This window comes from Cetorhinus maximus, chromosome 20 (genome assembly GCF_964194155.1).
Source record: "Cetorhinus maximus chromosome 20, sCetMax3.hap1.1, whole genome shotgun sequence".
NCBI classification, from domain to species: domain Eukaryota; kingdom Metazoa; phylum Chordata; class Chondrichthyes; order Lamniformes; family Cetorhinidae; genus Cetorhinus; species Cetorhinus maximus.
The window spans coordinates 16,939,544-16,953,094 of record NC_135898.1 but is presented as its reverse complement, the minus strand read 5'-3'; the positions used below and the strand labels follow the sequence as shown (position 1 = coordinate 16,953,094).

Below are 13,551 nucleotides of genomic sequence, written 5' to 3'. Positions count from 1 at the left end.
GAACAGCACCTCATCTTCCGACTAGGCACTTTACAGCCTTGCGGACTGAATATTGAGTTCAACAACTTTAGATCTTGAACTCCCTCCTCCATCCCCACCCCCTTTCCGTTTCTTCCCCCTCCCTTTTGTTTTTTCCAATAATTTATATAGATTTTCTTTTCCCACCTATTTCCAGTATTTTTAAATGTATTCCACCCATGGTTTATTTCACCCCACCCCCACTAGAGCTACCTTGCTTGTCCTGATCTCCATTCTTAATTAGCACATTCTTTTAGATAATATCACCACCTTCAACACCTCTTTGTTCCTTTGTCTGTGACATCTTTTGGTTATCTCCTCCTATCACTGCTTGCTTGTCCCAACAACCCCCCCTCCCCCACTAAACCAGCTTATATTTCACCCCTTTCCTATTTCTACTTAGTTCTGTTGAAGGGTCATGAGGACTCGAAACGTCAACTTTGCTCTTCTCCGCTGATGCTGCCAGACCTGCTGAGTTTTTCCAGGTATTTCTGTTTTTGACATGAATGGTGTTGAATAGCTACGGCCAAAGTAGATAATGATTTCAGAGTCTTAGTAGCCTCAACATGTCTAAACAGTGAATAGCAGATATCTCCAAAGCCAATATCATTTTGAACTAGCAAAGCCAGAATGGTGGAACAGAAGTCAGAGTGAGTGATGATTTAACTATATAGTGCTCTAGTCACACCACCTTCAACACTGTATCCAGTTCTGGTCACCAAGAAACAGAGATACTCAAGTACTGGGGGCAGTGTCAGAGGTAAATTATGAAGAAAGGCTAGGGAACCTTGGAGTGTTTTGTGGGAGGAGGTACATAACAGATGTCTTATAGAAGATTGTATCTAGAAAATTGTTAAGGATATTTTAAAAATTAATTCAGAATATTTGTTTAAATTGTTGAGAATCGAACTAAGGCACACAGGTTCAAACTGGTAAGAAGTTACTTTAGGACAGTTAGCAGGAAATTCTTCTTCAGACAATGAGTGACCAAAATGTGAAATAAACTTCCAGGTAGAATAGTGGAGAAAAAAACTCTGGAATCATTTCTGAAGAAATTCAATACCACAATGGGGGAGGTTAGGATCTCCCTGAGTGGTTCAACTAAAGTCAACTAAATGGCCTTCCTCATCCAGAATTATCTTGTTAGTTTGTATTGGGAACAACAAGGTCACATATTAGCAAATGATTTCAAAACAGTCCTGGAAATACCAGAGTGTAAGAAATATTTGAGATTTGGTGCGGAGTGGAGTCAGAAATCAACCGCGTGAGAGATGCATGTGATCAGATAGCAGAATGATGCGAATACATGTTTCTTTATGTTCCGATACTTAACCCCACAGCCTTGTGTTGCTGTGATCCCAGTCATAGGATGTTGGGTACCTGAAGGTACAACATTACTCTGAAATTTATTAGCCTGTCACCAATATCATTGAGCGCACGTCTTTTACTCAGTCATAGTTCAGCAATAAAATTGCCCAAAGCAAAAGGAAACTGGTTGCTACAAAGAAGAAAAATTGTGATGTGGTTATCAAAGTCAGACTTTCTCCTGCCTGTAACTGAAGGCAAATGGTAGAAACAAGTCATTCATAGACAATGGGTAAACTAGTCCAAGTCAACGATGTATAACCCAAAATTCATTTGTCGAGTTTTTAAAAAAAATAAAACACAAGGTATGGAATATGGAATGCATCACTTATTTTATGCTCAAGTCGATTGTTTTAGAATCCTAATTCTGACAGATTGATGGACTTTTTGGGGAAACAATGGAAAAGATGTGGCTATTAGAGTGGAGGGACAGACAAATACATATAGACAGAGACAGGAAGAGGTAGTTGATTCCTAATATATGACTGACCTGACCTCATTGTAGACTGGTGCCAGATTAAGCTCTAGAGTTCCAGTAAACTAGTCACTGGGAGTTAGATCTTTGTGTGTACAGCATGCTGTGTTACACAGTGGACCCGACCTGCTAATGGATACTGAAATACAACATTAAATATAAAATGGGATCAATCCATCTTTTAGATGAGATGATAAACTGAGGCTCTGTCTACCCTCTCAGTTGAATGTAAAAGCTCCCACGACACTATTTTGAAGAAGAGCAGGGGAGCTCCCCCCAGTGTCTTGGCCAATACTTATCCCCTAACTGACATCATTAAAAAGGCTTATCTGATCTCTTTGCTGTTTGTGGGACTTTGCTGTGCACAAATTAGCTGACCTGTTTCTGACACCTCAACAGTCACTCCACTCCAGAAAAAATTCATTGGTTGCAAAACACTTTGGGACGACCTAAAGTTATGAAATGTGCTTTATATATGCAAGTCTTTCTTTGTTTCAAATGGCCAGTCATCTCAGGAAGGCATAGAAAGTCTATCAAAGTAACAGCGGACAAACACACACGTATACATATACACACAAACACCCTCATGCACACGCATATATACATACAACCATGTATTTGCATGCATGCATGTATGCACACATACAGACTTGCAGTCACATGCTCCAGCTATCAGTCCAGCTGATAGCTGATCAGTTCACCAGCTGACAAGGCCTTGGAACTCACCCAGTTCACTGATGTCAAAAAGACAATCGACACTGCCATGCATTCCTTACGTATGTCCTTGCCTTGTTAGCTCCCTACCTTCAAGAATCTTCTTAACACATTTGTTTTTTAACTGTGCTTTAGCCCCTTATATCCTCTTCTTTTTCCCTGCCCTGCTCCACATCCCTTTCAACACCGCTCTGCGAGGTGCTGTGAGACATCTCTAAGTACTCAGTGTCGCATAATTGCAAGTTATTGTGCATTAGACTTGGCCAGCTTGTCAATACATTTATACAAATGGATTACACACCAGAAAGAATTAGTGACAAAGCAATTGGGTCTACACTATTCCTATGCTGTGAATGTAGATATCTTCATTCATTTACAATTTATGTTGGAGATGTTTTTTATGCTCCTTTTTCCCCCAACAGTGTGCTCCCCTTCCCTGATGACTGTGAATCTTTACGACAGTTCACCAGGATGCAGGCTTACCCAGCTGGTAATAGTTAGACCATTATCACTGCCCTCAGTTGGTTCCCGAAGCCTCCAAGCTGGGCCCCTACTAACCTGTACAGCTCAGTTACTGATAACCTCAAACAAGCTCGGCACACGGGGCAACAGTTTGGAAATCAGTTCTTAGTGGTGGGTATTGGGTGCTGTGGTGGCATAGTAGAAACTACAGTGATAATGATGTATTGTTGAGTTAGTGTTGGCTAAGAAGCAAAAATAGCTGCAGGATAGCTGCTTTCTCTACACAACCTTTGCCAGTAGCTGGGAAAAAAACTGATTTTCCTTCATGTAATCAAGCTTGTTGGAAAAACTCAACCCAACTGGTTCCCCAGTTTCCCTTTAGGGAAGGAGACCTGCTGTCCTCACTCAGTTCACCTTATATGTGACTCCAGTCCCACACCAACATGGTTGCCTCTTAAATGCCCAGCAAGCCACTCAGTTGGATCACCACCTTCTCCAGGGCATCTAGGGATGGTCAATAAATGTCCAGAATGAATCTTTTTCAAAGTTCAAAGATTAGAACAGACTCCTGAGAAGGAACAAAAACAGAAAATCCTGGAAATGCTCAGCAAACCAGGCAGCATCTGTGGAGACAGTAACAGAGTTAACATTTCAGGTCTGTAACTTTTCTCTCTCTAGCATCTACCATCTTTTGCCTTTCGTGTTAGACAAGGTTGTCGACTTAGCGACAGTTAATAGGAAAGTGGGATGGAAATCTGTTGAGTAGAAAGGCTGAGGTAGAGGATAGGTCCCTGAATAGAGGTAATGAGTGCCTATCCCTGAGGAGGTGTGTAGGGCTTTCTTCTTGAACCACTACTTTTTCGTTGGAATTTTTAAAAAATTTATTCGTTCATGGGATGTGGGTGTCGCTCCCTAATTGCCCCTGTTCAGAAGGAATTTTAAGAGTCAAGCACATTGCTGTGGGTCTGGAGTCACAGGTAGGCAGATTTCCTTCCCTAAAGGACATCAGTGAACCAAATGGGCTTTTACAACAATCGTCAATGGTTTCATCAGACTTTTAATTCCAGATTTTTATTGAATTCAAATTCCATCATCTACCATGAGCATTATGCTGGGTCTCTGGAGTATCAGTCCAGTGACAATACCACTATGCCACTGCCTCTGATACAGAGTGAACAGACGAGTAGATAGCTGTCACACGTAGATCAAATCAGGAAAGGGTGGGGGCTTCTTTCTCTGAACCAGTTAGATTTTTATAATGGTCACTTTTTTTAACTAATACACTCTCGATTGATCTCTAGGTTTTTAAAAAACTTTCTCAAACTACCAGGGTAGGATTTGAACTCTCATTCTCTGGATTATTAGCCCTGATGGTCTCAGGATTACTGGTCCATGACATAACCACTCTGCCACTGTATCCCACATGCTGTTGAAACAACCTGGCTAAAAGTTGGATTTCCCCTTGACAACAACATGCAGCTGAATACACTTCACAGGTTGCATTTGTCAAGTTCCCTCTGGTTTGAAAAGTGAAAGTGGAATACCCTAATGATGTGACACTAAAAATGAAGAACTTTTTTTTTTTAGGTAGCTTCTCTGGATGATCTGAGTATTCGGTCGTAGACTAGCCAAATTGACTGGCCCACAGAATGTTAACTGGGTGTCAGGAGCGAAGCTGGCCTCATTAGATCATGCCCATTCAGCCAGCATCTATGAACAAGCCTTTTCCATCACATTTATCATTTCACTAGCTGTTTGGCTCTGAATTATGACATAGGCTGAAGGTTCTTTATCGATCTGGGCTTGTGCGATCAGCACAGTCGCACAGGCCCAGCAGATTGCTCCTTCTGAAATTGTTTGATCGATTGCTGAGATTAAATGAGCCAGGATTATTGTGTTTCTCATCTCCAGAGTTGCACGGAGACTGCCTCAAACAATCTCCTCATCCAGGGTGCAATTTCTGGCTTTCAGAACTGCAATCTGGATCAATGTCCTTGTCCTACTCACGCGCACATTCAGTATCTGGGGCCCAAAATATTTTAGTTTTCCCATCACAGTACCAATATCATTATTGTACCTGCTCCTGCATGATAATGAGAAACAATCTACCTGACTATACACAGACCTTGCAGATTCACTATTTGTCATTTGGCTGTACAATTTCTGAATGCAACCAATTCAGTCTGCTGACAATCCTACTGACAGCAACAACTTACATACGAAAATGTCCAATGACTCTTTACAGGGTTATTGAACAAAGAAAGACACCGCTTAAAAGATATTGTGATAGGTGACCAAAAGCTTGGTCAAACAAGTAGGTTTTAAGGGGGTAGAGAGCCGGAGAGGTTTAGGGAGGGAATTCCAGAGCTTCAGGCCTAGGCAGCTGAAGACATGTCTGCCAATGATGGACTGGTGAAAATCTGGCGCAACACTGAAATAGTTTCCAAAATTACAGAATTTCTTTCAATGGCTTAATAGAAGGGGAATTCTAGTAGATGGAATAAATAAATGTTGCCCCATCTCCACCGCACAGGGGTTACATGACAACAGCAACTAACCAATGCTGGCCTTTTCTGTAGTCAGTGGACATGTTGAATGCACTAATAGTATTCCCCCCCTGTGTTTGGATATCAGGCGCCTTTGCCACACACACACACACACACACACACACACACACGCACGCACGCACGCCAGCGCACATGCTCACACACACACGTGAGAGGGCTGGCTCCATCACACATTGAACGATATTGGTTTAAGGGAATCAAAGAGGTGTGATGACTGATACCTGCGGATCATGGGTCAAGGAGCTTTTGCCTTCAGGAAGAGGGGAGAAGACTGAATGGAGTGGGGTGTGGGATGGGAAGTACATTATAAAAGCAAAGACAAACCTACATACCTTATTCTGGCATAAAAGGCTGACGATTATGAAAACCAATTGCAGCAGCACCACAGCGACAAGCGTCCACTTAAACTGCAGGAAAGTCAAGAAGATAAAAAAATTATGAGCTGAAACAGTGGCAATAACTAAGATTAATATGGGTGAACAGCTTTCTGATCAAAGGGTTAATTGAGAGGTTAGATTTTACTAACTGAGCACACTGAGGGTAGGAAGCGTCCTATGGACTGAATGATGATTATTTCTGATGAACCTATCTCCAGAATTTATACACTTCTTTTTAAATAGATTTTGTGTTTTCCCTGTTATATCCACTATCACTGACATCAATAGTGCATTTATATAGTGTCTTTAAAATAATAGAACAACCTAAAATGTTTCAAAGGAGCATAATCAGACAAAAACCTGCACAAGTGAAATGGGAAGTCATTAGGACAAGCGACTCGATGCTTGGTAAAACAGATAAGTTTTAAACAGTATCTTAAAAGGGAGAGAGACAGAGAGGTTTAAGGAGGGAATTTCAGAGATTAGGGCCTCAGCAACTGAAGGTAAGGCGCTAATGATAGGGAGAAAGAAGTGTTAGATAGACAAAAAGCGTGAGTTGGAGCACATCCAGATCAGGTAAGGTTCGATATAAAGCTTTCAGCTCTCAACCACACTGCGTCATTGTGACAATTCCCCCTCCATGTCCTATGGCCTTTGGGAGAATGGCAGCCAATTTCATGCTGAACTGGGGTTGAGGGTCAAGGGCATGAAGAATGAGATGGAGACTGCTCAAAGTCTGTTCACATACATAGCAGAGGTATGAACCTTTCATCCGATCAGCCTGGTCTGATTCATCACCAACACCAAAACCACAAGACCTGGAAATCTGAAAAAGGCAGGGAACCATACAGCAGGTCAGTCAGCCAGAAGCGAGCAGGTGGTCAACACTTCGGGTCCATAACATTCCTCACAATGCTATCTGTTCCCTGCATGGATTCTGTCTGTGTTGCTATGGGTATTCCTAGCCTTGCCCTGGTTTTATTCATACATTTGTCCTGCTAGTGTAGTTCAATTATTATTTGAAGAGACATATTGAAACCTAGCCATCAACTTACTGTCACTTCAATATAACCATGGGACAAACTGCAGTCTCAAGAATTGGGAACAACATGCACTGGGTATTTCTCATCCCTTTTATATACCTTGTGTTTATGAGATAAGAACTTTATGAGGGGATTGCATCATCCATCATCCCACCATAGCAGAAATCACATGTAGATTATCCTCAGCTTTTTGACAGTGTTATGTTGAATTTAATTGAAAATGCATTTCCTTTCTCCTGAAGACCCATTCAATTTATTATGCAACTATTATAATTAGCTTGTTTTCCCCGAGGACAACCTAATATTCATCAGTCCCCGAATCATTACGGTTAGGAGTTTGCACTCACTCTGCACAGTCACTCTCCCGTCATCAAAAACGTTGATGCATCTTGAACATTGCACTATTGAAATTAAAATCTATGGGGAATGTCTTTCTGAGTGTAGGAACAAAACAAGTGCATCATTACTTTTTAACTCTTGGATAAAGAATTTTTCAATCTGGTTTCAAGTGACTTTAATTACAGCAATACTCATTGTAATACAGTCCATTTTCCTGAGTACATCCAAGGCTAATTCATTCAGAGCTCTGTTAAGCTCTTATGTTTTGGCGTCCCCTCACTACAGGGAATATCTCTCATTTTCCCATCTCCCTCAGTGCAGTACCTTTAGCCACCTCTGCAACCCAACAATTAGAGCTGTTTCCCCTTCCTCACTTAGCCTTCCAAAAGACTCTGACTCATTCTTGGCCAGAACTCCACAAGTGGTGTTCACACTATAGTAACTAGCCACTTTTCTAGTGCAAACACTGTGGTGGCCAGAGGAGACAGCCGAGCCTAAAACTCTCCTCCCCTCATCTCCACACACTTTACAGCATGAGTCACAGGGCAGTGCCTGGAATCCTGGCCAATTCTCCCCCTTTCTTACTCAGGGCCACTCAGGCCATTTATAATAACCTCCATGACGGAGATCAGTTCAGTCTTCTGTATGGCTCATTGCCTTGACAGAACCAGCCATTACATACAGCTCCGTAAAGTGGTTTGTCTTCTCTCAACGATTCAGCAAATAGATTCACCACTGAATGGTCCTGAGCTACACAGTGCAGAAAGATTCCGGGTTCAGTGATATCTGGGCAGAAATACTCAGCAGCTCAGGCAGAGGGAAACACAGTTCAGCTCAGTGATCTGTCACTGATCTGAAAACTCTCTCCACAGAAGTTGCTCGGTCTGCTGAGTATTTCCAGCATTCTCTGGCGATAGATGAATTATATCTATCTTCAGGTTCCTGATCTCAATGGGAGCAGGGTTGGAAGTGGACACTTGCTGCCTGTGCCCCAATGTGCTGCAGGAAGAGGAAGCATACAGGATTTTCACTGCTGTGAAGTGCATCGCTGTTCAGCTGAGGCTCAGTGGTGGCACTCTCCTCTCTGAATCACACTGTTGTGGGTTTGAGTTCCACTTCATAGATTTGAGCATATAATCCAGGTTTAGACTTCAGTGCAGTACTGAGGGATTGCTGCACCATCGGAGGGTCAGTGCTTAGGGAATGTATGCACTGACAGAGGGTCAGTGCTTAGGGGGTGCTGCACTGCCGGAGGGTCAGTACTGAGGGAGTGCTGCACTGTCAGAGAGTCAATACTGAAGGAGCGCTGCACTATCGGAGGGGCAGTGCTAAGGGGGCTCTGCACTGTTGGAAGGGCAGCACTGAGGGAGTGCGGCACTGTGGGAGGGGCAGCGCTGGGGGAGTGCTGCACTGTCAGTGGGTCTGTACTGAGGGAGTGCTGCACTGTCGGAGGGGCAGTACTGAGGGAGCCCTGCAATGTCGCGGGTAGCATTCAGGGAGCACTGCACTGTTGGGGATAGCACTCAGGGAGCACTGCACTGTCAGAGGGTCAGTATTGAGGGAGTACTGCACTGTCAGAGTCAATACTGAAGGAGCGCTGCACTATCGGAGGGACAATAATAAGGGTCCTCTGCACAGTCAGAGGGACAGAACTGAGGGAGATCTGCAATGTTGGAGGGGCAGTACTGAGGGAGTGCGGCACTGTGGAGGGGCATTACTGAGGGAGTGTTGTGCTGTGGAGAGGCAGTACTGAGGGAATGCTGTACTGTTGGGGGGGCGGTATTGAGGGAGTGCTGCACTGTCGGAAAGGCAATACTGAGGGAGCCCTGTACTGTTGGAGGGTCAGTACCGATGGAGTGCTGCACTATCAAAGGGACAGTACTGAGGGAGTACTGCACTATTGCAGAGGCAGTACTGAGGGCATGCTGCACTGTCAGAGGTCATTACTGAGGGAGCTCTGTACAATTGGAGGGTCAGTACTGAGGGAATGCTGCACTGTCGGAGGATCAGTAGTGAAGAAGCTCTGCACTGTTGGGAGGGTCAGTACTGAGGGAGTGCTGCATTGTTGGACAGACAGTTCTGAGGGAGCGCTGTACTGTCAGAGGGTGACTACTGAGAGATTCCTGCACCATTTAGAGGGCTAGTAGTCTGCAATACGGTAACACATTACGGTAATGAATCCTGGCAGAAATACTCCTTCAATGCATAATGTGGTTTGCAAATAAATATCCAAGATAACAAGGGCGCAGAACCATTTACTAGCAGGTCAGTTCAAATTAATATTCAACTATTGTGAAGAGACTGAATGCTGACTTCAGCGCACCCACACCCAGACTCCAATAAGTCACCAGCATCAAATCAAATGGCAAGAATCTAGTTCCTTATAAAAATTAATAAATTACTGATAGACCCCACTTCAAAATCTCCCTCACTGCAATTGTCCTGAGAGAGCCAGGGTCTCTTTTTAAATGAGCACCATTAGCGCCAACATTCCTTGGTTATTTGTCAATTCTATAGATTTCTTAACAATGAGGAGCTGTCAGGAAGCAGGTGGAGTCATGGAAAATGTGTGTTAGTCTTCAATGAGTCAGGATCTTCCGACGTGGGTCTTACATATGGTGAGTTAGTTTCCAGCTGTAGGGCAAACCCGGTTTCCAAGTTGCACACAGCAAGATCCCACAAAAACAACAATGGAATAAAGAGAACGAGAGAAAGAAAGGTTTCATGTGTAAAGGGAGATGACACCTCTGGCAACACTGCAGAACCTCAATTGTGCACACGATTCTTGCAGTGCGGTTGCCTGCTCTATGGATTGGTGTTTAGTGGAAGAGGTCTGAATTAATTTCTCTGAACCCAGTAATTCACTCTGCATGTTTTGCTGACACTGTTCCAGACTGTTGCGTGCAGCAGAACAGGTGCACACGACAGACAAAATGACAAATCCAGTGTCAGAAAATATTCAGTTCAAATCCGACATAATAGAAATTAAAACTAAATAATAATTAACTGTCTTGGTTCCTTCAACCTTAAAGCTGATGGAAAATTAGTAGCAAGTCACATCCCTGCTGTAGACAATGTGAAAACGTATTAGATAAAAGATGATAATTGGTGACTTGAAAAGGAAGTTGTTCACCACTTCAGTGTTCAGTAACTGCAGGAGAAACATTCCTTGCTCAGGAAAGTTTTCACTTCAGCTCCAAAACATCAGCAGGCAGAAGTTGCAAGATTCTGCTGCTGACAGTGAGACTCAGTAGAAATGAGGAAGTGTCGGAGATATGTCAGTCTGAGCCCCACTCTCCATGCTAATGGTGGCTTCCCACTACAAAGAGCAGGTTAGCTGAGCATTTATTCATTTACTATTTCTGGGAACTTGCTGTGCACAAATTGGCTGAAGTGTTTGCCCAAAGAAAATAGTGAATGCACTTCCAAATGCAATCAAGTGGCTTTGGAGTACTTGGGGATGGCCTGAGGATGACAGTCTACTGGATAAGCAAGTTCTTTCCTTGTGTGTGATCCAGTTGCAAGTGTTTGTGATTGAGATCAAAGGAGGACCTTTCTCCCCAATGTTTTAATTCAGCCAATTGGCAGGTCGCTAACCTGTCCCCAAGCCCATTTGTGCACAGCATGTGGGCATCACTGGCATGGCAGTATTTATTGCCCATTCCTAGCTGCCCTGAGTTGGTGGTGATAGAGTCTTCTCTCTGAACTACTGAAGTCCTTCTGCTGATAGTGCTGCCACAAACAGTGGGAGATAAGGAATTGACATTTTGTCCCAGCCACTGATTATGCTGGTTTCTGCAAAGTGTACAAAAAGAACAACTTGAATTTGTACAGCACCTCTTAACACAGTAAAATGATTCAAGACGCTTCACAGGAGCATTATCAGACAAAATAAAAATGAACACTGAACCACATGGGGTGACAGTAAGGCTGTAAGAGTTTGGTTAAAGAGGTAGGTTTTAAAGCAAGAGAGAAATGGAGAGATTTGGGAGGGATTTTCAGGGCTTCCAGCCTAGACATCCAAAAGCATAGTGGAGCAATAAAAATCTGTGATGTTGGGGTTGTGAATCATCTTATCGGGCTCAGACAATGACCAAGGTAAGGAATGGAATAGGTGGCAAGAGAATGGAGTTTATAGTGCAAGTCATGATGTGTCTCTCAACTCCATTCCTCTCTGAATTAGACCCTTAACTGTGGCCTTGACAACCAAGAAAGATTAGAAAATCACAATCTGAGTACAGCGCACCTCCCTTTCCACTCTATGACTGAGCTCCAATCTACTTTTACTCCCCCAACCTTCAATTGTGTCAATGCTTTTGTGAATATAACATGCAAAAAGTAGCAGCAGTCTGCTCATGGTACATGAATTTCAGCTGTTGACTGCTAGTGTTTTCTTGTGTCGTGGGCAGGAGAGAAAGGGGTTAAAACCTCCACTATGTGTTGAACACTGGAACAGGCAACTCTGAAAATTATCAAAACTTGAACTGCTTGTGGGCTTCCTAAGTTTTGCCAAGGATTCCCAGCCAGTATTTACAGAAGCATAATTGCATTATATTTCATGACTGTATCATCCAATTGGGAATGAGAGATTTTAAATACATAAACAGTGTCCTCCTCCGAGCATTCTTGAAGTACATGACCAATCATTACTAAAACAAGACATACATATGAGGGACACAGGATAAGTGGGTGCAGATGACTGTTCAACTCAATCCGACAGACCTCAGATAAACATTTAAATTGCAGCCACTTTTCCTGCGCTTTCCTGCACTAACTGAATGGAGCTTTGTAAAGTTACTTACATATTTCTTTCTTACTCCTTTGACTCCCAATTGCTTAGACAGTTCCAATATCCAATTACAGCAAGCATGTTGTTGAAATCCTATTAAGAGGAGAACAGTTTGTCCCGCTATGTGGAAATGTCTTCAGAAGGTTGTAAGTCACTGGGGTACATTATGGCCTTGGGTGATCGCGTGTGCTGGCAGGCTATTGACTCTGTGCCTTACTCTCAGTTGAGGTGCTCTAGCTTAGTGGAGGAGCCCGGATTATTAAAATCTTACAGTGGTGACACAGTCAGAATGAGCTGATAATTCACAGACAGCCAGTACATTGTTTCTGTGCCCTTGTGACACAACAAAAATGTTTTTAAAAAGAATGTTAGCCTTCACCGCACAGGATCTGGAATACAAAGAGATGGAAGCTGTGCTTCAGTTACATAAAATTTTGGATATAAAGAATGTGACAGCCCAGAAACAGGCCATTCAGCCCAAGTGGTCTGTATAGATGTTTATGTCACCGCATCAGTTTTAATTCATTTCCCTCTATCATTCTATTCCTCTATTCCTTATGTACTTCATCATGCTTCCAATTTAAATATGTCCGCGCCATTCAGCACAGCCTCAGGGTGTGGCAGTGAGGTCCAAGTTCTCAACTCTCTATAGGGGAAGAAGTTCCTCCTGAACTCCTTATTGGAATTATTAATCATTGAACTCCCCCACAATGGAAATTATTTACCCCATCAAACCTCTTCATTATTATAAAGATCACAATCATATCACCTTTTTATCTAGAGACAGGGATATGGGCACATTTACCCTTGGACCAGCCCAAGTCCTGCATTTATTCCTGGACTGGTCCAATTCCTGCATTTACTCCTGGACCGGTCTAATTCCTGCATTTACTGCTGGACCGGTCCAATTCCTGCATTTACTATAATAATACAAAAGCAAAATACTGCGGATGCTGGAAATCTGAAACAAAAACAAAAATAGCTGGAAAAACTCAGCAGGTATGACAGCATCTGTGGAGAGGAAGACAGAGTTAACGTTTCGAGTCCATATGACTCTTCATCAGAACTGAAGAGAAATAGAGATGAGGTGAAATATAAGCTGTATAAGGGGGGGGAGGGGGACAGGTGGAGCTGGATAGAGGGCAAGTGATAGGTGGAAGCAAAGGAGAGATTGCCAAAGATGCCATAGACAAAAGGACAAAGGGGTGTTGATGGTGGTGATATTAGCTAAAGGATGTGCTAATGGTGACATTAAGGGTAGAAAGCAGGATGAGCAAGTGACAGATGGCCCTAGTGGGGGTGAGCTTCCAGTGAAACTCAATGCAAGCTGGAGGAAGGAACAGCACCTCATCTTCCGGTTAGGCACTTTACAGCCTTCCGGGCTGAATATTGAGTTCAACAA

General features: G+C 43.1%; 1 protein-coding gene across 5 annotated transcripts in view; it reads right to left on the bottom strand.

Annotated features, from left to right (window-relative positions):
- Window positions 1-13,551, bottom strand: part of LOC144694903 (tetraspanin-15) — a 178,375-nt gene that overhangs the window by 107,827 nt on the left and 56,997 nt on the right. For 3 of the 5 annotated variants that reach the window (XM_078565643.1, XM_078565646.1, XM_078565644.1), the window contains exon 3: window positions 5,934-6,008. The exons of the other annotated variants lie outside the window; for them this stretch is intronic. In XM_078565643.1, coding sequence (XP_078421769.1) covers window positions 5,934-6,008 — 75 coding nt within the window. The remainder of the gene's footprint in view (window positions 1-5,933; window positions 6,009-13,551) is intronic. 5 annotated transcript variants of the gene reach the window in all.